Source organism: Dermacentor silvarum, chromosome 7 (assembly GCF_013339745.2).
Source record: "Dermacentor silvarum isolate Dsil-2018 chromosome 7, BIME_Dsil_1.4, whole genome shotgun sequence".
Classification (NCBI taxonomy): Eukaryota; Metazoa; Arthropoda; class Arachnida; order Ixodida; family Ixodidae; genus Dermacentor; species Dermacentor silvarum.
The window spans coordinates 110,795,855-110,823,221 of NC_051160.1; the positions used below are offsets into that span (position 1 = coordinate 110,795,855).

The 27,367-nt window shown below is 47.0% G+C and overlaps 2 protein-coding genes across 2 annotated transcripts in view; both read left to right on the forward strand.

Moving 5' to 3' along the window:
- The first annotated feature begins 10,020 nt into the window (after window positions 1-10,020).
- Window positions 10,021-12,936, forward strand: LOC125946553 (uncharacterized). The gene has a single exon (XM_049670051.1). It carries the CDS (start codon window positions 10,184-10,186, stop codon window positions 11,540-11,542), a length of 1,359 nt encoding a protein of 452 aa, XP_049526008.1. The 5' UTR covers window positions 10,021-10,183; the 3' UTR covers window positions 11,543-12,936.
- A 5,764-nt stretch (window positions 12,937-18,700) lies between these two features.
- The window catches only part of LOC119459075 (uncharacterized), a 46,719-nt gene continuing 38,052 nt past the window's right edge, over window positions 18,701-27,367 (forward strand). Inside the window, exons 1-6 of the mRNA XM_049671573.1 lie at window positions 18,701-18,960; window positions 19,885-20,003; window positions 20,320-20,510; window positions 21,705-21,828; window positions 22,387-22,651; window positions 26,996-27,005. Of these exons, the coding sequence (XP_049527530.1) occupies window positions 18,701-18,960; window positions 19,885-20,003; window positions 20,320-20,510; window positions 21,705-21,828; window positions 22,387-22,651; window positions 26,996-27,005 (969 nt within the window). The remainder of the gene's footprint in view (window positions 18,961-19,884; window positions 20,004-20,319; window positions 20,511-21,704; window positions 21,829-22,386; window positions 22,652-26,995; window positions 27,006-27,367) is intronic.

A 27,367-nucleotide genomic window follows, 5' to 3' on the forward strand; every position in this document is an offset into this window, starting at 1 on the left:
AGCCACCGAGCCCACCATACTTCAAATATTCTCTTAATGGCATAAAAGCCACCTGTCTTGCATTCAAATACACAACTATTTTTTCTTCCAGCTCTGTAATTGGCACTATGAAAGATTGTCCCTATGTAAGAAAATCTCAAGTGCTCTTGCACAGATGGTACATGACCAAAACAAGCTTGTAAGCAGGAAACCTCTTGATCACTAAGGGAAACAACATCCTTTGGTGTGCCAAACATCCATGCAGCTCCAATGCGTCGTGCATGCTGTGTGTTTGGGCTGCCAAGTATGGTCGTGCAAAAATTTAGCACATGTATCACATGTATCACATGTAGCACATGTATCACAATGAAGAGAGGGAAGTACCAGGCAATAACAATAGGGAAAACCACATTCATTTGTTTAGTAGAAAATAGCCACCTCAGAGCAAGTTGCCAAGAAATGCATATTGCTACACGCGTGTGGTATTTGGTTGTTTGAACGAGGCGCATGGACGCCTAGACGAAGAAGACGAACTGCTCTGGGCTCTCGAGCTATCGGCTGATCTGGCCAGCGCTGCAGCTATCTTTTGTAAATATACTTGTAAATAGTCTCCTGTACTTAATTCTCCGTTCGCGTAACATTTTTGGTGGAGCGTGCCGTTCCCCGTCCTCACCACAGAGCTCCGCAGCGGCCGCACCGTCCAGCTTTCCGCCATGGCTCCCGGTGACGCCAACTCGTCTGCTGCTACTACTGCAACCCCAACCACAACGTACGTCACGGTTGCCACTCCCCGCAATCCTGGCATATTCTCCGGCCAAGATAATGTTGACGTTTATGACTGGCTACGCATGTATGAGCTTGTTAGCCGCAACAACCACTGGGACCCTACCATAATGCTAGCTAATGTCTTCTTCTACTTGGGCGGAACACCTCATGTCTGGTTCCGAACACACGAGGAGGAGATCTCTAGCTGGGACGCTTTCAAGGAGAAGCTCCGCGACCTCTTTGGAAATCCGACCGGTCGGCAGCAGGCTGCAAGAAAAGAGCTTGCTACATGAGTACAGTCTTCCACTGAATCGTATGTCTCGTACATACAAGACGTGCTAACTCTTTGCCGGAAAGTCGACGAGAACATGGTCGAAGTTGACAAGGTTGGCCACGTTCTCAAGGGGATAGCGGACGACGCGTTCAACTTGTTGATCTTCAACAATGTGTCTACCATCAACGTCATTGTCAAGGAATGCCGCCGCTTTGAGCTCGCCAAAAGCCGCCGTGTCATTCCAACAGTTCTCCCGGCTCCCTAACACGGCTGCGACGTCGTCCTGCGTCGCCCTTACCGCTTCACCCCCCTCCAATGAGACCGTCACGCGTATTGTTCGCCGCGAGCTCGAGGCTGCCAGTCCTGCCACGTTCCTTCTGCGCCCACTTGACCCCACCATTGACCAACCAGGCCCAGCGATCTCCCTCATTCAGGAGGTTGTGCGGCAAGAGTTTGCCAACCTCGGTTTTCCTGCTGCCTGCTCCATCTCCCGAGCTGACGCCCGACTGGTGCCGACAGCTGCGCCTCGCAGCGATCTGTATTCCCGTCCCAGATACCGCAACCCTACAGAGTGGAGAACTCCGGACGACAAGCCCATTTGCTTTCGTTGCCACCGCATTGGCCACGTCGCTCGCCACTGCCGCACCTCCTGGACATCGCCGTATTCGAGCTACTTTTCCCTGTCTCCTCGCCCATATGCCGACCCTCGCCCCTACTCGCCTCGCCGCATGCCTTCTAGCTCTCATGTATCTGTCGATGACAGTCGTCCCACTCGCTCGCCGTCACCTCAGCGCCGTCGGTCCCCGTCGCCCCAGCCACGCCGCTATTCATCGCCGACCAATTATGGACCCTCCCGGACGGAAAACTAGGCCATGCAGCTCTTGGAGGTAGTGCTGCATCACGTTCGTCCTGTCCAAATCCTCCGTTGACGCTCCTCACGAACACGAACCTAATTGAAGTAGATGTAGATGGTGTCCCGTTGACGGCATTGATTGATACTGGAGCCCAAGTGTCCATAATGAGCGCTAACCTATGTCGTCGCCTCAAAAAAGTTCTTACGCCTGCCGTCACTCGAGCCGTACGCGTCGCCAATGGCGCCACTGTTGCCCTCTGTGGTATGCGCACTGCTCGTGTAGGAATTGCTGGCCGCCGAGTTCTCGTCCCGTTCTCCGTGCTGACCAGTTGCCCTCATGACCTAATCTTCGGGCTCGACTTTCTGCCCTCATCGACTGTTCCACCGGTACGCTGTGCCTCGAGCTTCCTCTTGTTTCCGACGTTCGCCCTGAACAACCTCACACCCTATGCACTACAGCGTTTGTTCGGTTACCTCCAAAAGCCCTAAACTTCGTCGAATTGGCCTCAACGGCAACCGTGCCTGATGGCGACTATGTCGTCGCCGCTATTCGTAATGTCCTCCTGGCGCGCGACATCTCTGTGCCACACTCCGTCGTTACCCTTGCCGCTAATCAGATGTGTCTCCCCATTGTCAATTTTGGCTTGACGAAGCAAGTGTTACCTGAAGGCATAGCGGTGGCCACGCTCCGGTCAGTGACAGACGACCACGTCACTGCTTTTGCAGCCGACGCGTCTCCAGATCCTCCTGATGTGCAGGATCCTCCTGATGTGCGCTTAATGTGCAGGAAGGTGCCAGCCAGTCTCTTTCCTGCACGTCCGCAGCCAATCAGCGACAGCCGAAATGGACAGTCCACTAGGTAGACTTACAGAATACTGCCCCTGATATAGCTGCATGCAAATGTAGAAGCATACAGCAACACGCTGACAAACTTTCCCAGTCACTAGTGGAATGAAGGTGGAAATTGTCTATTAAACTACCAATTATTTGAACTATTAGGGAATTCCTACCAAGTATAAATGATCTCTAGATTATTTGACTACGGTTGTGAAAATGCAGAAGCACAGTAAGATCCGTGGTTGAAAAACAATATGACCAGAGTTCTGCAATATAGTATCATCATCAGCCAATATTTATGTTCACTGCAGGACGAAGGCCTCTCTCTGCGATCTCCAATTACCCCTGTCTTGCACTAGCTGATTTTACCTTGCGAATGCAAATTTCCTTACTTCGTCACCCCCCTAGCTCTCTGCCGTCCTCGACTGCGCTTCCCTTCTCTTGGTATCCATTCTGTAACTCTAATGGTCCACCGGCTATCCATCCTACGCATTACATGGCCTGCCCAGCTCCATCTTTTCCTCTTGATATCAACTAGAATATCGGCTATCATCGTTTGCTCCCTGATCCACACCGCTCTCTTCCCGTCTCTTAACATTAGGCCTAACATTTTATTGCGATAGCAATTATATGGACACTCGAAGAGGATTTCTGTCGGCGTCACCGTGAGGTTCCGTATGACGTCAACGGCGATGAAATCGTCGCCGCGCGCCGGACGCTGTATGTGCGAATGAAAGAGAGCGAGGGACGCACGCTTTCACGAGGAGCGAACGCACGGTGGAGAGCAAATGCGCATATCTTCGCCGTGCTCCCTGAAGGGCTTCAGAATTAAATGTTTCTTTCCTCCTTTACAATCACCATACATATAGAGCAAACGTGACTTCTGTCGTGCGAAAGGCCACGGGGGGGCGGGAGGCAGGGGAGGCGACGTTTAGCTGCGGCACAAATGCGTATTTATATAAAAACGTTGCGAGGTGAGAAGGTGGTAAAGACTTCGGATGCTGCTCGACGAGTGTCCCGTTGTGATCTCGTCAAAAACCTCTAAGCTGCCTCCAGAGGCACCGGCAACAGTCACCAATGCCGCGCGCGTTCGGTGCGAATGTGGGCAAAACACCGACGGCGTCGACAATATTTCTGCGCGTTGCTGGTGCTGCTGCATGTCCAAGTATATACAGCTGATGAACGTACTATCCTTACTCCGTATGGCTCTCTACTAATTTGCTATCGCAATTGATGCTTCGCCTTTCAGGTGAAACTGCGTCATTTTTTTGTTTCATCGCTCTTTATGCGGTCTTTATCTTGTTCTCGAGCTTCTTTGTTAACCTTCAAGTTTCTGCCTCATGTGTTAGCACCGGTAGAATACAATGATTATACACTTTTCTTTTCAACGACAGTGGTAAGCTCCCAGCCAAGATTTGGTAATGCTTACTGTATGCACGTATGCCGTATGGTAGTGCCTGCCAATGTAGTATATAGTACAACATTTCAGAGACTGTTATAGCCTTTCTAATGGCACCAATTGCATACACAGTTCATGTGATCACTTCAAACACTAACAGTGTTGCCCAGCTTTCCCAGCTTCATCTAAAGATATATGATAATAAAATGCGAGATGATGCTTTGTGTCAACTGGTGCTCTTACCCGCATGATCAATTTGGTCAGATGACAGCTCTTCCAACAACAAAACAAAAATTGCTTCAGCCAAGTGTGAGAAGTGATGAAGGTATTTCGGTGGAAGGACATGACGACAGCAGGGCAAGGTGTGCGGGGCAGCCGGATAAAATGATGGGGTGGTCGGATGCTCAGCAGCTGTCTGTTAATCAGTTCGAGTGTCCTTGGGCACCCTACATTGGCAACAAATAATTCATTACAGTGCTCCTGGTCAACTATGATGCAGCTATGATGAATTTCTCTCTGAATGAGGAACTTGGGTAATCAATTCTTAAACTAACGCTTCACAATCAGAGTCTAAGAAGCGAGCGTTACATACTTATTTACATTTCATTTTTTATGTCCCACGCAGTGATCGACGCAATGCGTTACATTGCATCGATCATACACATCATTACAAAATTTGTATATAGTTTGTCTTTTTTCGTATACAATAGACAGCCGCAAGAGGCCTATGCCCAATCACTCTGCCTAGTTAGAGATAGCTTTGGAGGTCAACACAAGGCAGTAGTCCAACATCGCATTCTGCATCTCGACGTTGTCGAGTTTGAGCAGGCTGGCAGTTTTTCATAATGTTGTATCGACACATGTGAGCACGCATTAGCACATCATTGACAATTGACGCATGAATTGGCAGCCAACTCAGAATGAAACACTTTGTAAGAAAGGCAGGAAACCTGACGTGTATTTTAAAAGCAGCTTAAAGATGAACACAAAACCATGACCAGCAATCACACAGCAACCATGGACAATGCTAGCGGTCTTTACGTATAACTTCTACTACACAATCAGATGACTTTGTATCGCGTGTAATTGAAATTTGCCAGCAATACCTCAGAAGTCGGAATGCATGGTATCCCTAAAATCTTTGTGCGTGCTGTTACTTTGGTAAGCATACCACATAACTCGAAACAATGTAGTATGCCTCATTGTTGTTTGAGGAGTTGAACCAATAATCTGTGAACTGCCTCACCACACCCAGGAAAACGCAGTGCATATATTGCACCGTGTAGTCCCACACAAGGTCGAAGTGGGGGAGCTTTGTCAGTCAATGCCAACCCATTGACAGGGGTTTTGGGACTAGCTGCAAGGCTCATATCACTTCAAATTCCTGTTGATGTTCTCTCCACATCTGGCTTTGAGTGGGTGTATAGCAGCCGTCCTGCAATAAAAAAAAGACAAGGTTATCAGGATTGATGATGATGATGATTGTTGGAGTTTATTGGCGCAAGGGCCAGATGCGGCCAAAGAGCGCCAAGGCGATGATAATGACTTGTCAGTGGTACATGAATGGTGAATTATAAGGTGTTGATAAAACAGATGTGGCATGGCTGTAAAGAGGCCTAAAATTGTCGCTGTAAAATGCGTAAAATCTATAGGTACTAAGAATTTGGCAATGACTAATGAAGTGTGCTATGGATACGAGGGATGCATTGTGAAAGATTGAAGATATACTAAAATATGTCAGAGGCTAAAATTTTCAAAAACACTGATGCCTTAACAGAGCCCTTGAGATGTAAGGGCCTGGAGGCATGTGCTATACTGAGCTATTATAGAGAGCTATACTGAGCTATTAGAGAGGATGCGCTACTTATTTCTTGGGCTGATAACATGCAAGACATTCAAAAAAGCGATGACTGCTTTGGTAATGAAAAGCGGTTCTTTACCAAGAAACATAGCGAGATGGAGAGGGATAGAACAGCGGTATGCCAGAGGAAAATGTTTCTTCCTCTCTCTCTCGGCTTCCCTACACTCCAGGAGGACGTGAAGAATGGTGAGCCTCTCGCCACATCTACCACAGGTTGGAGGATCATTACCATTCAATAGAAAATTGTGGGTACCATATGTGTGTCCTATTCTGAGGCGACAGAATAGGACATCAGTTCGCCGTGTTTTTGATGCAGACGGCCAGAAACCTAACTGTGGCTTAATCAAGTAAAGCTTATTATTTGCTCATCCCACAAGCGTTGCCAGTGGCTTCGCAGTTTCTTGCGCAAGAAATGTTTCAAATCTGTTACAGGGACAGCAGCGGTAGGATTAATAGTGTGCAATGTTATTGATGTGGCCATTTGATCGGTAAGAACATTACCCTTGATGTCTCTATGCCCAGGCACCCAGCATAGTATGATTTGTTGTTTTGATGCATCAACAGAGCAGATCAGTGAGTAGATGTTGATAATTACCGGGTGTTTATGTTTTTGCGGGGTTATCAGGATTGTTAGACTGTTCATTTGAAAGCTCATGATGTCATGCTGAGCCATTGAGTTTGCATTGTTTAGGAATTTATGTTTGTAGATGTTTTCGATACACTTACCTTCTTGGCTTTCTCACAAGCCAGGCACGATGGGCAGCCAAAAAATCATTAAATTGCACCTGGTTTCCCACAGCTGCTCTGGCTGGAGCATCAAAACAAAAGCACATTGTGCAAACCTTGGTGTTAATAACAGATGATGAATGTTTCCAGATGAGTTCACCAACCTGGCCCATGGCTTCAACAAACTTTTCGAGGAATAGCAGCATGTCTGGGTGTTTTCGTCCAAACCACAAGCCTCCAAGCACAACATTTTTGTGTCTGTGCAATGTGGGCAGTTCATTCACAATCATCTGAATTGGCCATATAGAGGAATTCGATGATTTGTATAGTGGGCTACCATCAGTGTTCAGAGTGATAGTCAGGTCACTCCACCTCAAGACTCTTTTAAAACAAAGAACTGCCATGCCACTTGTGAGGTCACGTATCATTCGAGATCCATCTTCTGCCTGCTGCCTCAACTTCAAGAGGTTGTTGTACAAGACACTTGAGAGTCTTGCTATTAGGCTGGAAAATTGGGTTCGGAGGTCAAGAATAGAAAAGAATGTACCACCGCTTTTCATATCCGACAACTTCGTGGAATTCAGGCAGGCATTGCAAGACAGGTGTGCCTTGTCTGAAGAAATGTGGAGAAGCTTGCCACACTGGCTGCAACAGTAGTGATACTTCACGACTGAAGCACATTTTGCAGATCAAAGCTTTCTCAGCAAATACATTGGCTTTCAGAGTGTCATATGTAAGAGGCCGCCTGCGGCCCGAAAAAGAAGAAGAGCACGTGAAGCACAGTGTTCGGAACGGCACGAGCTCTCGAGGCGCGTGAGCCGAGGCGTGATCGGGGGATGAACGGCGCTGTCGGGGGATTATCGACGTGGCTCCGGGCCAGGAAGGTCGCATCACCAGCTCCGCTCTGGCGACGGGAGACTTGGGGGTCTGGTTGAGTCCGTGACGTTGGCCGTCCAAGGTGTGGCCGTCGACCTCGGCAAGTTCGAGCGAAGCTCCTGGACTGGCTGCAGCCTCTCACGGCAGGGCCGGGCAGCGCATTTACATTCGCATGCCCGTACAGCCGGTCGATTGCAGCGCGCCCGCGCGGCGCTAAAGGGAACTACGCATCTAAGGTGCTTTTCGGTCATAGGGGTCGCGCGTACCTACCTCCGTCAAGCTATGGTGGCATAGTCGAGCCCCCTAGTCCCTGCTGGCCGCCATAGCCGCGGGGACGCCTTCGCTCGGCCAGGCTTGGCAACTCGCCGCGAGCAGGTGGTGCGCACACTGCGGGAATCGATGTGTATCCTGCATTGTTTGAGATAAAACGAAGCGATACAAGGTGGAACAACGCGTTTGCGCGAACGGAGCTGTGCGTGCGCAAACAGCGCGACGACAACCACGTTGAGAAGACGATCGTTTTCTAGTGCGGCCGTGGCGAGCCGACTGTTGGGTTCCAGCGCAGGTATTGAACGCGCATTAACTAGAGAAACACGGGATTTTGACGCGATTAGCGACAGTGTGTACAACCGTACGGACTTACGTTTGTGTCATATGGTCAATGTTAAAACGACGATGGCATTTGTGCGCCAGCGAAGTGTTAAACGTGATTACATTTGGCCGATCATGAAGTCGGAGGGAAGTATGCATGCGATCGTGGACCAATGGTAGCGCATCAAGCTCGGAGTCATACCTGAAAGAACTTTAACTTTTATTCTCTGATTATGCCACAGTGCTAGAGCCTGATTTCTTGCCATTAGTAAACAGGCAAGAAGACAATACATTGCTGCTCTACTCCTGTCGCGACTGTTTAGTCAAGTTTAAGTAGTGCCGTGTTACGGTACGGTAAGTGCGGTAACGTACCGCGATGACCGAATACGTTTGGGCTGCGTGTGTGCTCGATGCGTACGGTAACTTGATAATGATGATAACGGCTAACATTCAGGCCTTGCAGAATGCAAGAACTATGTGCTGAGTGCGAAATATTAATTTTGGCAGATACTAGAAAGCTTTATCTTGTCTATACACGTATTATTCTTTACGGAATTGCCTGTTACGGCAAATGTGGACGCCAGTCACAAAGCTGGTGGTGACGCTTTGTCCAACAACACATGAAACCTTTTTTTGTTACGTAGGTGTGTTTGTAGAAGCAATATATAAAAATAAGACTGTTTGTTGTAAATTGCACCGTTGTCGACACTTTACACCAGCAGATAAGTAGAATATAGTTAGTTACTGCAATAAAAACTCAGCGCCCCCTCTAAGTAAAGTGTACGTCACTAGATGGCGCCACCAACCTGAAGTGTTTTTTTTTTGTGCCACGCTTTATATTCAGTTTTTTTTTCGGTTATTTGAATCTTTTTTTTCTCATTCGGCCTGAGAATATTACTCGCCTGTACGAAGGGTACGGCCACAAGTTCAGTTCAGCTCAAGGTTATGCTTCCGGTTAGGGGATTGTCATACTTGCTGCCACTTCGCCACGTCGCAGAAGGTGAATTAAATTTAACTCGTCCCTTGGTCCTACCATGGTGAAAAACGCACTTGAGACGCGGACACGCACGGCGTGGGCTCTGTGGCCGACGCCACTTGCTCGCTATGTTTAGACTTGGTCCGGCTCGGCTCGTAAAACATGGTGCACACGTTACCGTATGCGGCAACGTATGGTAGAACTAAAAGGGGAAAGAAATTGAGATCCAAGCTAAGTGACAAATTGTGTCCAGTAAGTTTTAAACACCGTTAACTCAATGCGTCATTCTGACGGACCACGGCGACGCGCCCGCCTGGCCATTAGCGCGGCACGCTCCGGGAGGGCATGCAAAAGCTGGGGAGGCGGCGGCGCTAGGGCGCAGGGACTCACAGAGCTAGGGCCATTCGCGGAGACGTGTCTCCAGCCAATGCCTCCTTTACTAGATGCCTGCCGCGTGGTCCGATAAACCCGGTTCCGTGCCCTCTCCGATTTCTCTCCTCCGAAAAAAGGCAACGAGCGCCGCTTGTGGCGCACGCCTGCAACCTAGATCACGTGCTGCGGTCTCTGAGATTACCACGGCATCTGTTACCGTCTCGGAGGCGGCAGGCGCGGCGCGCGGCGGGACGGCTGTGGAGCAGACGACGTCGGCTGCGAGAAGCGCGTTGTGCGGAGCCGAGCAGACGACAGGCTATGCGAAGTTTTTTTGTTTGAATGTTGAAATAAAGAAACAAAACCTCGATTTGTGGTGAGAAATGTCGTGAAACATGTTTTTCTTTAGTTTTAGGAAGTGGTTTACACAGCTCTTAAACGTGCTTTGTGAATGTTGCGACAAACAGTTGGAGTTTGCAGACGTGTTGCTTTGCTTCAGTTTGTTTGTGAAGGATTTCGCGTCGACAGACGTAGTTCGTCACAGGATTTGTTTAGTTGAATGCCGGCTTCTTACGCTTGCAGTTCCTGCGCCCTTTATCGGTCATTTATACATCAATTTAAGACCTCCTAAATGTGAATCCTTCTACTTGTGGTGCCCAACAAAGACTCCAGTCATCATGCCTTATTGCTGCGTGCTGCAATGTGAGTCAAGCACTCAATGCCGACGTCAAGGCTTATCGTTTCATGAACTGCCGGTCGACAGTAGCTTACGTGAAAGATGGCTTGAGGCTATTCCTAGGGAGAACTGGATGCCCACGCTAACTTCAAACTGCTCGGTAGTTTGCAGTTTGCACTTTCGGGAGTGCGATTTTCGAGAAAGCTGTAAAACACGACGTCGACTTAAGCCTGGAGCGGTGCCCAGCTTGTTTAGCGAGTGCTTTTCGCAAAAGCCGGAAGACGGGTGTGCCAGAGCGGAAAAGCGCAAGCGAGATTCGTCGCCCACAGGCGCGCTTGGCTGCATACTGCCTTCTAAAACCAAAGTACTCTGTTCGCAGCCACACCATGAACAGGTAGCAGAGAAAAACGTCAATGAGGACCCTTCTGGAACTGCCACAGCTGAATTTTACCCAATAGCTGTTCCTGGCTGCAGTTTGGAACTTGTCGAGCGACACCAAGAACGACCCGCTATGAGTGACTTTTCGTTTGACGTGGCAGCCAGTAAACATATACTAAACGAAGACTCAGTACCAAATCAGAGCCGTAGCTGTACTACTATGACTGGTTCCTTGCCATCTAGAGGCTTACGAGCTAATTCAGAAAATGATGGCACGCATTTCTCAGAGCCTGAAGATCAGAGCGCTCCAACAGTTCCAGTAAAGTTTGCATGCAAGAAGAAGAAAAGGCAACCAACAAAGGCTTTGCGCTCGTTCAAGACGCAAACAAAATGGGACTCAAACACTTCAAGCATGTTTCTAGAAAGAAAACGATGGCGACGAAAAGAACGTGCGCTGCGAGCAGGAAATGATAAATTGCGAAGAACTGTAGATGCCTACAAAGAAGAACTTCGAAAACTGAAAGAAGAGTGCTACGTCTCTGCATTTTTAGAAGTTGTGGCTGACGCCGAGGAGGGGACGGCAAAAGCAGTGCTGCTTCTGGACCAAGTAAAAAATTATAAAAGGAAAACACCACGCTGGTCGGAAATAACAATCAGGCATGGCATCGTACTGCGACACCTCTCAACAAAAGCATACGAATACTTGAGGTGCGAAGAGCTTCTCAAGCTACCTTGCAGAACAACGTTACAAAAATATTTTGGTACTACGTCCGGTGAAGTCGGTTTCAGCGAGTTAGTTCGCTCCCGCCTGGAAGCAGAGCTTAATAGTCTGGACACACCACAGTCAAAAGTATGTAGCCTCGTTGTTGACGAGATGAGAATTAAACAAAAGCTGCTCTACCACAAACAAAGGGACGCGTTCGTTGGTGATGTCGACCTAGGTCCTGACCTCGACTACCTCGCTCCTGCAGCTGAAGGCTGAACATCTGGCGAATTCACTGCTGTGTTTTTTTATTTGTGGCCTGCACGCAAGATATAAGATACCTGTCGGTTATTTCTTCACCAAAGGTTGCACCGGGGACCAGCTCGCCGAGGTCATTCGCCACGTCGTCATCAAAACAGCCAGCATTGGTTTTGAGATTATCAGAGTTGTAACCGACAACCACAAAATTAACGTAACCGCTATGGAAATTCTGAGTGGAGGAGAAGCAAAAACATGGGCACCGCATTCGGCAGATCCATCAATGGATATATTTTTCGCATTCGACCAGAGCCATGTTATAAAGAACGTCAGGTCTCAATTCCTTGCCAAGGAATTTGGTGAAAACAAAGAAATTTCATCAAAGTTTATCAAAATGCTCTACAAGATGCAAAGGCAGTCAACAGTGCGGCCAATCAGATTTCTCACAAGGAAGCACGTTTTCCCTTCGAATATCGAAAAAATGAATGTGAAAACGGCCGTGCTGCTATTTTCTCCAGCAGTAACCGCAGCACTAAATTACCTCAAGGATCAGGCAGGTCACAGCTGCGATGCCGACTTTGCATCCGTGGGGCCAACTGTCGAGTTCATGGAAGTCTTCCACAAGTGGTTCACATGCATGGACGTGAGCAATCTTCAGCAGCACATCCATCGCAATGACGCAGATGCTCGTCAGTTTTCTGAAATTGATGACCCAAGGCTGGACTGACTTGAGGGCGAGTTTGTTTCTTACATTGAACAATTGCAAACTAAAAGCCGCGCTGAAAACTTCCTGAGTAAGGAAACGCACCATGCGCTTGTCTTCACAACAGCGTCAAACGTGGAATGTATTCGGTTCCTTCTTTCTGACAAGAAATTTAAATTTGTGCTTACGCGCAAATTCTCAAGTGACCCCATTAAGGCCATGTTTGGATTTCTGCGGCGTAGCTCCGGCTGCAACGATGCTCTGGATGTGAAAAGCGCAGTGTGTGGAATAGAAAAGATGCTCAAGACCGGCATCGTCGCCTCCTCCGCCCAAAGCAACGTGAGAAGCTCGACATCGTTCTCATCAGCACAGCTTCTACCAGTTTATCAGACTCCCACAAAGACCACAAGTACTGCTGAAAAGGCTTTAGACGTGGCGGTAGATAGGCTAAAAGAACAGTGCCTCTCAGACGCGCCATTGCCGTCAAATCCAGATGTCGCCAGCGTGGCGATGGTCGGGGGATTCATTGTGAGAGCAGCAAGCGAAAACATCCCCTGCGCCGAATGCATTGCACTGCTGCAAGGTACTAAAGCGAACACTCCCCTCCTTGGCCTCATCGCACACCAAGATCGCGGGGGGCTCATGTATCCAAGCCAAGAACTTGTGAAACTTCTGACATGCCTCAGGAAATTTGTCGACAGCGTGCTTCCGCACAGGAAATCAACACACCTTTCCACACAAACCTTTAGTGGTTGTGAGATTGAACTCCTTATGGGACTACCACTTCTGCGATGCGGCAACACAGACATCGATCACTGCAGGAGGCTTTTGCATCTTATAACTGCGAAGTTCATCAAGCCACTTTTCAGCAACTATGCACTTGGCACAACCGACAGACATGCCACTGTCAAGCTGCTGGAGCGCAAACCTATTTCCCGAAAACTTCTCAAAATGTAGACTCAAATATCTGCGCGTTTTGCCACTGCAGCGATCATTCTCAGGCAGGACATTTGAGCAGTTTTACTGACTACGACACACCAGCTGACGGCCATCGGTCTTGTCATTTTAAACGTGAAGGGGTGCTCGTGCTCAATTTCCACGTAGAAGATAAGTGCTTCAAGCCTGGCCATCCTTATCGCCAAACTAACTTCTTTAGTGCTGGGATCAAAAACTTCACCTTGCTTCATGCGAGCAACGCGTTCTCTCTGAAATCGACCTATGCTAAATTGCTATGAGCACGCGTGACCCGACAGAAAGCATCACAACCTTAACACGCCAAGAGCGAATACGTGCAACTTCCAAGAGACACACACGCAAATGCTGCGCATGGTTTGACGCGTTTTCTTTCGTGAGTGTCGGTGAACGCGAAATACAGCAATACAGCACAAACTACGGACAACAGTATCAAGAGGACTGATGGAAATCTGCCTGCCAAGTACACCCGTTCTCTACGTCACATCATAAAAAACGACTTGCGGCTCTTGCCCGCTTTTAGTGTGATCAAGGAACCCGTACGGGTCCCGAAACGTCTCTGTGTTATTTTTACCATTGACTTGGTCAGTGACTGCAATTTCTTCGACAGCAATTCTTCCTCGAACTGCCGGCAGCATGAACTGCGCATAAGTTGACTACATCAGGACAGTTGTGTTCTGTGCGATCAATGAACTCGGTCGACCAAGCAGCACTTGTCTGCAAAGCAACCTGGAATTAATCGCTTTTTCGTTCAAGCACGGCGAGCAACCAGAAGCAACAAGCGATGGACTGTAGAAACTCGACCTTCTCTCCTGATGGCTGGGGCGTTGGCGGAGGCACCGCTATCACAAGCTAAAACGTAACGCCCAAGTTTATTTTAACATGCGTCTGTCGATTGTATACGTACATGTTACCGTGCATGTCACTGAAAAACGTAGGTTAAGGTCACCAGTTAGTGTTCTTTAAAAACGCATTCGCCGCATAGTGAAAGAAGTCTTGAACAGTAACGCATCTTCTTTCTGGGGTTTTACGTGTCAAAACCTGTTCTGATTATGAGGCACGCGAACAGTAACGCAACGCTGATAAGAAGAATCAAATGAATCTACCAGCACCGTGCTGCATAATGAAACCACACGCGGGCAAACAGTTGCGATCACGAAACTGACTAACGAACGAGTATAGAAAAAGTGCCTGCGAAAACGCTCCCTAGCAGACGCCCTCCGCATATCGGCGCTCGGCGGTATCGACGCGCCGGCGGAAGCGTTCACCCCGTTCACCCGCCGCTGCCGCCGCCACCGGAAGTTGAAAAGGCAACGAGTGCCGCCTCACGGAATTCATGCAGAACTAAGGGAACCGCCGCCACAATGGGAAAGCGAGCAACGCGGCGGGCATCTAGTAAAGGAGGCATTGCTCCAGCAAGTACCTAGATCTGTAGTTCCCTTTAGAGCCGCGCAGGTGCGCTGCAATCGACCGGCTGTACGGGCGTGCGAATGTAAATGCGCGGCCGGGCACCCCAGAGAGGATCCCCCTTCTGCGGCAGACCGGCATGTTCGATTCTCCGCGGGACGCCACGTCGGCACTCACGAAGAGGTAGCGACGCATCCCGAGGCTAGGCCTACCCAGGTGGGCCTAAGCAACGCCGAGCGCCATCGCCGACGAGCCGACGAGCTCACCGCCGACAAAAGAGACAACGCGAGGCGTCGGCACCTACGGCACTCTCAATGCTTCCGACGAGCCTGACACGTGTGCGACAAGAACTTCAAGACGACGATCCGTAAGAGACGATCACGTTTTGTTTACGACGCAGTTAGGCCGGGGCCAAGGTGGCCAGACTTTGACGAGTCAGCGCTAAGACTGACGCAGAGACTCTAAGACGGAGTTAGGCTCCGAGACAGAGATAGGTTATCTTCTGGTAGTGTTGTATTTAGTTAGTTTTGCATTTTCTGTTGAGTAAGCATTTTAGTTTTGAGTTATGGTTTTAGTGTTGTGTGCCGCGTACTTTTACCATCCTTGTAAATATTAAATCCTCGTTTGCTGTGTCGCCATCCGTCTTCCTTCTCCATCTCTTCTAACACCCGCACGCCCCCGAGATCGGTGACAAAAAACATCACACAGAGATGCGGCTTGCCACAAACAAGGCATCCACGAGCTTTAAAGGAGTACTGACACCAAAAATTTCCATATCGTTTTTATGGCTTTAATAGGTAGTTAATGACCCAGTAATCACGGTACGAAACCTCATTTACTTCAGAGCACGACAGGTAATTGAAGTCTTTTTTGTAGCGACCAGTCCCAGTTTCGGTTTCAGAGAGCAACGAGACGGGAGAAGAGGGATTGTAAACAAAGTGGGCACGTGATCGCAAAAAGCTATGACGTATGCTCTGACGCGCAGCCAGCGTGCGCGCCGGCGTGCGAGCTTCGTTTTGCTAGTTCGTCTGCTACGCCTGCACGTGATTTGTCATATCCTCGCTATCCTCACAATTATCGTCGTCGTCGTCCTCGTTTTCGTCGTCCAGCGGCGATGATTTCCTGCATGTGGGAGTCGCCGCCGTATTAGACGTGGCCCATCACTTTCAATTTGACCCACTAGAGAGCAGCGACTCGGATATTGCGGCCGGTGATGGGGAGGACGAACCTGAACAAAACCCTCGCATCGGCCACGTTCAATGGTAAGACACAACGAATCGGCGTTGAACGTTGTGGCCTGCACGGTATTTAACAGTAACGTCTTAAGAGCAATGAATGCACTGAGGCATATATATATGCAATGCATCCGTTGTGTTTATAGGCATGGTAATTGCATGCTTCAATGTACCTACATTTATTATGGTTTTCGAATGAGCGACGGCTCATTGCTTTATTTGCTTTATATGCCGGTGTAACAGCAGACAGTTTTATTTATTTATGTTACCCTCAGGGTACAATTTGTAAAAATTAACTAACTACTATGCTCAGCAACATCTGCGAATTGCAGTGTGCGGAGCCAGCAGAGCACACGTTTCATGTTGCATCGCGATTATTGCAGGTGCCAATGTGGACACTGCAGTGCAATGGAGACTCAGCTTGAGTCGGTGTGCTGCACAGAACTTGACCATGTGGACGCACTTCGGGGCAACGATGATGATGATATTTGGTGTTTTTTGGCGCAAGGGCCAAATGTGGCCAATTCGGCGCAGCGAGGCATGCATCACAAGCCACCCCACCTTTGTTCAGGCTTGCCTGAACGTGCATGCCCTTGAAGTGGCATATTACGCCCTCATGGAAGACCGTCCGGTGCTTGTAGAGGCCCCGGAAATCCACAGGTATTTAGTTACACCTTTTTACCGCGGCCTCGACTCAAAGCACGACGGAGTAGCAGGAGTAGCAGCAGGAGTAGCAGCAGAAATGTTTATTAGTACAAGAAACGTAACAAGCTCCAAAAGAAAACCAAGATAAATATTGTGACGATGCGTCGCATTTATTTACAGGATAGGAGATGATAGCTCAAGGTAGGCCATCTATGGAGACAATCGCAGTACAGTGCAATTCATTGTCTTCATTTGCATTAGCACATTTCATTTCCCCATTCGCAGACGATGCCAAGTGGGCAAGTCAATCAGAGGATCAATGATGGTAAAGATTCAGGCGTGCGGCGTAAGTTGATTGTCTCTTACTAAAGCGGTGATGGGTACTTGCGAGACGAGAGATTACATACGTAACGTTACTGAGGTGTTCAAGAATGACGAACAGGCCAAAATAGCAGGCCAAGAACTTCTAACACAAACCACGGCATCTAGTCACACAAGGTCACCTTTAGCGTAAGAAACGTGTTGATGGCAGGTGTCGTAGATCGTCTTTGAATGCTGCTGGGATGCCAGAGTGCATAGCTGGGTGATACAACAGGCCTGTTCTGCACGGGATGGGAGATGATAGCTAAAGGTAGGCCACCTACGGAGAGGCTCGCAGTACAGTCCAACTTTGTTGTCTTCTACCTTCCGTTAGCATGTTTTATTATTGCACATCATCTAAGTATAGATTGCAATGCAGTTTCAAATGGATTTGCACCTTCAGCCAAAATAATGTCCCTCGGTAGTGCATTACATTCACTGATTGTGCGTGGAAAGAATACATTAAACAATTTTCAGCATGGCTTATGGAAGCAGGTCGCGTGCGTGCTGTTGCTCTATGAGAAGGACAGGAACAGCTCTATGTATGGACGCACGAGTGCTAATTTTCACCAACGTGTTAAAGAACAAAAATATGCACCCTGACATTTTTCATTTGTAATGCAGGGGCAGAGTTTTGATGCACTATGTCCGACAGAGAATTAGTCCATTTCTACCTTCTAGAAGTAAAACGAAATGTGCACTTTGAACCATTTCTATTTAGTAATAATGCCCTTACAGGCTGCTGCTGAATAGCTCTTGAGGAATCAGTCATACTGAAAGTATGGTTGTTGCCACATCATCGATGTAAAAATTATTGTCATCACTGCTGTCTGCTGGCATTGTCTTGCACGACTGACCTGTACTGGGCATAGTACGAACACTGGATATGGTGCAAATTTAGGCACCAGGTGATGCACGTAAGCTTGGACGTGAGCTCCAACATTATCACGCGTAAATCATGCCACCACCACTTCGTTCAACCCCCCTACAAGCTATAATCTCTTCTGTCATCGCAACTTACGGACAGAAGACTCTCACCCTCTGTTGGCCGATGTCGACTGGCCGATGGATACTGGATGGATACTGGATCTTACCCTCTGTCGACGTCGACTGGCCGAGCGGATACTGGCCGATGTCGACCAGTATCCACTCCCAAAAATGGACATCTTCGCCTCTCTCAAGAATGGCTACTGGTTTTCAAAATTGGACCTACGGGAAGCCTACTGCCACATACCACTGGATGAACAAGCGAAGCAAGTTGCAGTACTAAACACCCATAAAGGCTTATTTGCTTATAATAGACTGCCACATGGCATTGCATCAGCCCCTGCCATATTCCAAAGGAAGATGGAAGAACTTTTGAAAAACGTATCAGGCACTCAAGTCTTTTTAGACGATGTACTGATTATAGCGCATTTTACTGCGCGCTCAAACAAGAAAACAAAATGTCATGTCACTTACGCCACTGAGCTGTTCAATGTAGGCTCATATGTCTTGTCACGAGTGTTGTCTTCATAGGTCATGGATGGCTCTGAACATAAAGGTGTAGAACACCGCTGACGCATTTCCTCCATCAACAGGATGTCCGGCAATCCGCCTTTTGCATGTCTGTGTGGCGCCCTCACGCGGACACCGCAAGAAACGATAAGTACGGCATCGGGTGGCCGCCGCTGCTACTGGTAGTATGGCGTAGACTGGCAACGACGCGTGTTGCGGCACATATATTTACGTAAGTCTGCGCTCTACAATCGGTAGTTTCTGCGTTCGTGTTCGGGAATGGAACCTGGGAGTATGTACATACCCGGCGGCTTCTTTGCCGTAGCGAACGGGTGGACGAAAAGCCCAAACGGGATCAAGATGCCAAGCGACAATCAGCTGAGTGCTTTCTTGGCGGCATGTGGATCGAGGTTCGCAAGACAAACTGCGAAAGGGAAGAAATTCACCGAAGAGGGTTATGTGCGCAACATCATGTTTAATAACTTGTGTTCCACATCCCCGTATGGACTTCTCCGAAGTATATGCCTACCGTCAATGAAAGGCGGCTACTACATCGTACATGCGGTCATAGAGAAAGGAACGGGCGACATACTGGCAGGCCACTGTCTCTGCCCAGCCGGGTGAGTACAAGTTTTGTTTATCATGACATCTCGCATGTGTATACGTACTGGCTCTCTGGTTTTACCGTTTTGTGTCGTCGCCAGGCCAAGCTTTGGAGGTCTACTGTTTTTAGAGCGCGTACGTGGGCTCGCTGAATGGCAGTGCGCAGCGATTAGAACGCGATACTCGGAGCATGTGGCTGCAGGCACTTTTCGCGGCACTGGTGAACGCCAGGTGATCGTTGGGGGGCCAAATGCAGTCACAACGCACGTCAAAGGGTCTTGATTTCATCGTATGCCCTGATGCCTCGGATATGTGTCCCCAGCGCGCACCGGCAGCGCAAGAAAGCGCCGACAAGCCGTGTTCTCCTATGTCGCGTTTCGAAAAATCGCTGTGCACTTACATACTTCGGGGTGTTCGGCACGCGTATCTCGTGGCTAGAGCCGTGTCAGCTACGTAGTGTTTGCTGGCATGCACGTCGCGTACGATTCATCAACTTTTGGTCAGCCGGCGCCAAGGTAAAGCGGCATGCCGTTCCTGTCAGGATCTCATTTGCGTCGCCAGTGTCACTTGTGCAAAATCGAGTACCCGCGCGGTACACGAGAGATTATAGACGAACTTTTTAAAGCCAGTGTTCAATCACTCTGTTTACTGCAGCATTTTACATAGGACCTGTAGCTTGTTTTCACTGCAGTCAAGTTTGGCAAGGTTTATGCAAGACTATCGAGACCTCATAGTTCTTATGCGCAACGCTATCGTGGCTATACTTGCATGCATGTGTGGTAAGCAAGTACAGTCAATCACAACGGGGGAAAGTTGTGCCCAATAATCATTATTGAAAAGCATGTCTAGGCTGTCTGATGCACGTTGCCCAGCTCTTTCTCTATGTTGAATGCCTTGCAGATCAGCACTAATAATATACACTGTTACCATGATTCCTGCAGCCTCAGTGGAAGCTGCCAGCACGTTGTTGGCCTGCTGCTCACAGCTTGCAACCTGGCACCACAAGGAGAAGACACAACATGTACGGATGTCCCCTGTGCATGGATTGTGCCCCCTCAAGGTAAGAAAAATGCTGTATACTGCTAAGTGACGTCCCTCCTGTCTGTATTCCAAAGTGTGCAACTCTGCCTAAAATAATTTAAATAGGAGTCCTTTTAGTCAGTTATGCTCTCTTCATCTACCCTGTCTGCCGATTTCCCACAGTGAAGTTGCTGCCTATTTTATAGTAGAGATGACGGTATAGCCAATATCTTAGCCGAATATACCTTCAGCAGGGTTATTAACTGCTTACGTCAAACAGTAGTTGGTAATCTAGAGGTTGCTGGGGATAGTTTGAGTGTTTAAGCTGTTTTTGTGCTTGTAATCTGTATTTTCAGCCAAAAAGCAAGAACCAAGCTTGCCGCTTTCGGAAATTTTGTTTGAGAGCAGCAGGAACAGGAAGAGAGTTTATGATCCCACACCTGGACTGTTGCCAGCTGACCCTGCCAACTTCATCAGCAACTTGCAAGAAATATCTCCGAGCTGCCTTCTACTCCGCTATGCAAAGAAGCCCAGGGCGGCAGAAGAAGTACGTAATATCTTAAACATCATTCAAAATGTGACACCGTGTCATTGGAGGAGAAGCTAAAAAACAGACAACAAACTGATTTTCAACTTAGTCTTTTTATTACAAAACAGAAATGCATACATATTGCACAATGAAAAGCGAGAGCCATGAAATAAGCAAGAACAGCGGCACAGAGCAAATACCAATGATAGCGACCTGCTTTCATCGACATTGTATGTCTGCGCACTCGAAATAGCACTTCTTTCCGCAATAAATTGATATAGGGTTTGCTTAAATGTGATGTGCCTTTCGTACCATCTCGACTGCTTTTATGGTTTCACATGCACGGTGATCATGTTTGTTCAAACGAGGGTGTGCAGCAAACAGAGGTCAAACAACGGCATGGCTGTGAATGACTTAAAACTTTTTTTAGTATTGCGCTTATTATTTGCCCTTGCGCTGCGGTAATTTGTTATTTGCCCATGTCCCCCCTTTAACACTTTCTCATCTAGCCTCTGTAGCAGCTGACACAGGAAATAAGGATCCTGTATACTACTTGCCTTCGGCATTTCACGTAATGGTTTAAATGCCTGACAATGCATTAGTGTTTGCATTTTATAACAGGACAGATTTACCTATGAAGACAGGACAGTTAGTGTGAAGCAGAAAAACTACTTGTACTCATACATGCTGCCCCATCTTCCTTAATCAGTGCAAAACGTGGTGCATGGAGGGTATTACTGATACCTGGTCATGTATGTGAGCTTCCCTCTCCACCTGATTTCTATTTGCCTGCTATAATTTTTGTTCTTTTCCTGTGCATTGCTTTTGCTACAGAAGCAGGTATCCTGCTGCTTTGAGGTGACCAACCAGTGCATTGAAGCTTATCAGCCACAATGTGATTGCGAAATTTCTCCAATGTAATTGTAGAACATGTCTTGACGATGCCTCTTTTTACCAAATTCCTGTGAGATGTTGCGTAAGGCAGCCGTAGTTTCTAGCTCATGCATATAGCATATATGACTGAGTCGTAGCCCTTATCACTGCGTTGTTAACCCACCAGATAATCCACAGTGCAGACACTGGTACCACAGAAACACATGCATACTACCATGTTAGCTCCTTTGCTCTTTCATCCAACATCATGATGGCCACACACGCAGTATGTGCTGTCGTATTGAAAACTACCCATTTTCTCTCTATGGTTCATTTCAGAGCACAACAGAGACCATCGCTGCAAAAGTAATAAATGATGGATGCTGCAACCAGCCATATATAGCCGACAGTGAAGATTTGCTGAGCATGACAAACTCGAGAATTATTCAAGAGAGATTTGATGGTAAGAATGAACACACAGAAATTCATCACCATAATGTTGAATTACACAGGCACATAGTTTTATTGAGCAAGTGTTATTTCATCGGAATACATGGAACTACAATTCTGCGAAGTAAACATGCAGAGGGAGCACGTGCTGAAACTCCAGACCGAGTGAAACCAGCCGTACAGCTCTTGCATAAAAATAAGCCCTTACTGTATTAATGGTAAAGTAAATAGCACAACTGTCAATTTGTAATTACACTTGCCTAAGTGATTAGATGCAACTCAATGAGGCTAGAAAGTTACAGAAAATACTGACGAGAGTTTAACTGACAACTGAGCTAGTTGGTAATCATTCATTGCAAGTACATAAGTGGAATAATAGATCAAGACATGAAAAGAAACAAGACATGCACCAATGTTCTGATTAGTCAGTGTGTTTTCTCTTAATGCAGCCTTTTCCATATTTGCATTGACTGAAAGTGTAAACCAAGTAGCATTAGTTGTATTGCTTCCCTGCAGCTAATCACCAATTTGCTCAAGTTAGGTCACACTTTTTTGTCTTATGCTTTTGCAGCAATTCAGCCCCTGAGCCTCGACGACAGGGCAGTCATTTTAGAAAGCACAATGGGCCAGGCAGAGAACAAGAAGTGGCATCAGGAACGTATTGGACGGCTCACGGCATCAGTGTTTAAGAAGTTGCTGCGGTGCAGAAAGCCTGATGGTGCCGTAAGGGACGTAATGTATCCTCGCCAAGTGAGCACCGAAGCCATGCGTTATGGCAGGATTCATGAGGACGATGCCGTTAAAGCATACGAAGAAATAATGGCATGCAGGGACAGATATTTAACTACTGCATATACTGGGTTGCATGTTCATCCCCAGCACCCATTTATTGCTGCCTCCCCCGACAGACTTGTCTTTGAAGGGAGTGACACTGGTCTTTTGGAGGTGAAGTGCCCATTCTCCTTCAAAGGCAAGGGTGTCGTCGAAGCAGCAGCTTCTGCAAAGTGCTGTTTGAAAATATCTGGTGACAATATAGAATTGAAAAAAGATCATGCATATTATTATCAGATACAAGGTATGATGGGTGTCACAGGTTTGAAGTGGTGTGATTTTGTAGTATGGACAAATGCTGGAAGTGTAGCAGCCTCAACACATGTGGAGAGGACTCCCTTTGATGAAGTTCTTTGGTGTACAGAAATTCTGCCTGGGTTGCTGCATTTCTTCAAACATTGCATAGTGCCAGAGCTGCTCACTCGCAGAGTAAGCAGAGGACTCCCTCTTTACAATGAAAAAAAATATATTGGATACAAAAAGAACACTGCATAATGCATCGTTTGACTGCGTTAAGAGGACAAGGTCTTCAATATAAAGTGCAATAAATGCTGGCATTCTGTACCGAAAAAGAGTTATGTTTTTCTCTGCTGGAGTATGCGGCTTATAAAAATTATGTTTACAGAAATTTGGTGCCCTGAAATGAGGGCAAGTACGGCATTTTGCAGTTAGTGTACCAGTGTGCATAATAGCGTTTCATCATGCTAAGTTATAATAGATGTCTTAAAAACCAATTTTCTCTTCGGAACTTGCGAAAAGTAGGGGGTAGCACTTTTAGTCCAAGAAATACGGTAGTTGAACAACCTTCTACAGATTACAGCACATGTAAACTGTAGTACAGGACAGTACACGCTACTGCACGAACTATGCAACAATCACATCAGTACTACATTCTCATTCTGCTGAGCAATTACTTGAAAGAGTACTGGTGAGCATGAATGTAAGGAAACTACAGAAAATTTTCATGCCAGTTACCATTCGAGCCTGACTGACTACAAATATGAAACTTGTATGTTCCAGTGCAATTTCTTATGTGTTTCCTTGTCAAATGAAGTGTGTTCTATATTTGATAACTTCATGTACAGTGCTCCTAACTTATTTTTCACGAAGACTGTTTCTTAGGAAATTTCGGTTTCATTATTTGGCTCCAACATGTTTTCTTGTGTTATCTCCTTCATATTTTCTATGTTTTTGTTGCTTCACCTGCTGTATATTGATTACTCTTGTGTGTAATGTATACTGGACTTGACACTTGTACTTGTCAATATATTTTTTTAATGTTTTATGCTTCGCCTGCTGTGTCCATAAGAGGGCTGGTCAAGCTTTCCTAGTTTTTACCCTGCTCCTCTGTTGATGATGGGAATGTTGCTCTGTTGTGTTATAAATTGATAGTACAGGAGCCACGAGAAAGCAGGCATTTAATAAAGACAATAAATGAGCTTGGTACCTTTGTGTGGTCGTTTTTTTATTTATTGATGTTATTTCAATGTTTACATGTGGATAATGTGACTTGCTGTATTTGTCACTACAAGTCTCTCTCAGCCGCACCTGTTGACAGAAACAGCATACTATATGCCATGAAGTATAGTATTCAGCATTCAGTTCCGCACTAAGCTGGGGCAAGAAAATGCGTGGGAATTACCGACAGTAAGTCCAGTAAGGCAACACACAAGGCGACCACATTCCGGCCCTGTCTGTTTGTTTATTTATTTCACATATTGCAAGGCGTTCAACTAGAACTCTGCTCATTCACGGCAATAATCGGTGGCTGCAAATTAGACAGTAGGGCACAGGTCCTAAATATCTTGCCGGCGATGTCTAACATGTTGATAGGCACTGGCTGGCCTATCTAAAAAATGGAATTCCTTGATGCGCCTTATAACCCTTTCAACATGTATTCTAGCTCCAGCAATCTTTCGAGTAGCAATTACATCACTTGCAGAAAGCTGGTTTCCTTTCTTGAAGGGTGGGATATAGATCTGAATGGTTGGGGGGAAAATGCTGTCCAAGCGAAAGCCTTTGTCTACCATTACACCATCACCCGGTTGCAAGCGTTTTAAGAGGCCACTTCTCTCCACTATTTCGGTGTCACTAACGTGACCGCCCCATATCTCGGGAACAAAGCATACATAACCATCAGGTGTGACACCTACAAGTGCCTTGAAGGTATTAAAATGCTTGTAGGTTGAAAAAGTTTGCCTTTGTGCTTTTAACTTTGAGGACTTCTGAATTCTGACCTCAGTGCAGTCCAGAACCACTCTCGTGTTAGGAAAATCTGAAAATGCCTCTGGCATGTGTCGTTGTACTTCAGCTAAAGATGGCATCCGTGTTAAGGCATACAGCTCCTTATCTAAAAAGTTAATCCAGCTACAGAAAATGCGGCTCAGGCTAGATTGTGATATGCCAAACAACCTGGCTACTTCCCCTGCACAAACTCCCGTTCGTAGCCTGTACAAAACCATGAACAGTTCTTCTCGCTTTGAAAGCTGCCTGTCTTTTTCAATTTGCTGTTGCTGCTCATTCTTTTGGGGAACCCAGTATGCCATTCTCTGGGCATTCGCTTCGAGGTGTCCATACAAAGCATCAAACTGCGCTTTGCTCGTAAGTCCAGTGTAAAATTTAAATGCGGTACTATGAATTGTGTCCACAGAAAAGCTTTGCGATTGCAGCCTTTTACATCTGACTTCGAGCTCTTGAATTCTCTTCTTCATTGCAGTATGTTCTGCTAGCAGGCCGTTGAAACTGCTTGTGCTGACATTCTCTAGTTGCTCCTTAGCTGTGGCAGTAGTGCGACGCATCAGCAATGCAGCTACACCTTCACACTCCTGTGATGAAGTAGTGAAACCTGTACATGCAACAAATGCAAGGCAGGTTAGAATAAGTGCAATGTTATTCATGCTTTGGAAATTACTATTTTGAATCGCAGGTTTATATATGTTCGCCTTGTCGGCATTCTAGGGTCTCCATCTACATAAACAAAGTTGGCTGTCATGTATGCTTTTCAATATCACAAACAGTAATAGTCAGCGACAAGTCAAGCATGCAGGAGATGATTTTCCCAGAAAAAAGCGTAAAGCACCTGCCCTTCATGCCTTTATCCTCCAAAAAGTTTCCTTAGACTGCACTAGGCACGAACAAGTACATCCAATAGTCAGCAACATTGAATTTGCTGCATTCATACGTCACACGCACAAACAGTCTGAATGCCATGGCAACAGAGGTAGCGTGCAGCATAAACTGGTAGTTTGTATAAGGTCGAAGAGCGGACCTCACTGGCCTGTACAAATTAGCAATACAAATTATAGCACTATGATGTTCGGCTGTTTCTTCACCTGTTCTCGGTTTCAACAATTTTTAAATAACCTAACCTGCTTGTTGGCTGCCCTCCACCCGTGTGTGAGAGTGCCCCGGTTAAGAAGCACTGCAAATAAATTACAAGCTTGATTCCTTCACAGACAGGTGTCACTGAGCCCTGTCATTGACTATTGTGCATCATGCAACGTTTTAGATGGTTTATGTATGACAAGTGCTTGCCTGCTGTGCTCTCGGAATCTGACATGTCCGTCTGTTCCATCTCCACAGAGTCTTCATCACCTGAGGAAATAATGTCACATTTGTGTTGCGTTAGTATTCTTGTATAAAAGTAATGTAGCCTAGTTTTGCAGAAAGATTACTCACACTTTGAAGACGTCTCATTTGCCATTGAGTCCTGTTTTAGGTCTGCCTGCTTCTCTGAAACAGCTAAAGTTATAAAAAGACAAATCATTCAAGTGCATAAATTAAAAAATGGGCACTACTAGCTCAAGTGAATCGCACTCATAGTCTTGTTTGAGATGCCTATATTTCTGCGTAGATAACCTTACGGAAAGACTAATAGGCAGGTCATTATTGTGAATGGAATTAAGAGCAATAAGAAATGAAGGCTTGTCAAGGACGCACGACCTTTCTACATTGACAGAGTGTGGACTAGTGGCCAAAGAGCTACACATTACCACACCTTACAAAGCGTCGATAAATTCATTCCGGAAAAAGCCTGCACGAATGCATATAATACTGTGACAGAAGGATACCGTACCAATGCTAGGTAGGAAGACGCGTCACTCGTGCGTCCGCAGTCAAATAGTTGGCATTTCCTTATCATGCAAGCAAGCGCATGCCACGATAACGTGCTCCGTTCGCCTCCGCAAGACATACCTCGTCGGTGCTCACTGTGTTGTTTCATACGCGCTGCCGTGCGTACATAGCGATGAAAAGCGTCCTTTTTCTTGAACTCATCGGTGTAAACAAACAGAGAAGGCACGTAATCAGGGTGCCTGGGCGAGTTGGATGGCGATCCTGCAAAACATAACCCCAGTGAATGTAGCATCACTGCGACTAGCCAAAGGGTGCACAGTACACATTCACCAGAAATATGCGAACACCGCAAGAGTTATGAATCAATGCGCGGCAATCACGTTGCCGCATAAAGGGCGATTTTTTTTTTTCTTCGCTGAACGGCAGAAATGAACCGTTAAGTCAGTCACGCGCCGGCCTTGCACTCTTTGGCATTCAGTATATTCTAGCGGCGAATGAACGAGGTTAAGCACACTTACCAGGATTATTTACGGTTTATTTTGATGGGCAAAGTATCAACAACAATGCGTTATGCCGAACGACGCGCGACCCGGCTGGGCGATCGTCGGAGCGCTTTGCGTTGATTGGTGACCATAGCTACCGTTTTG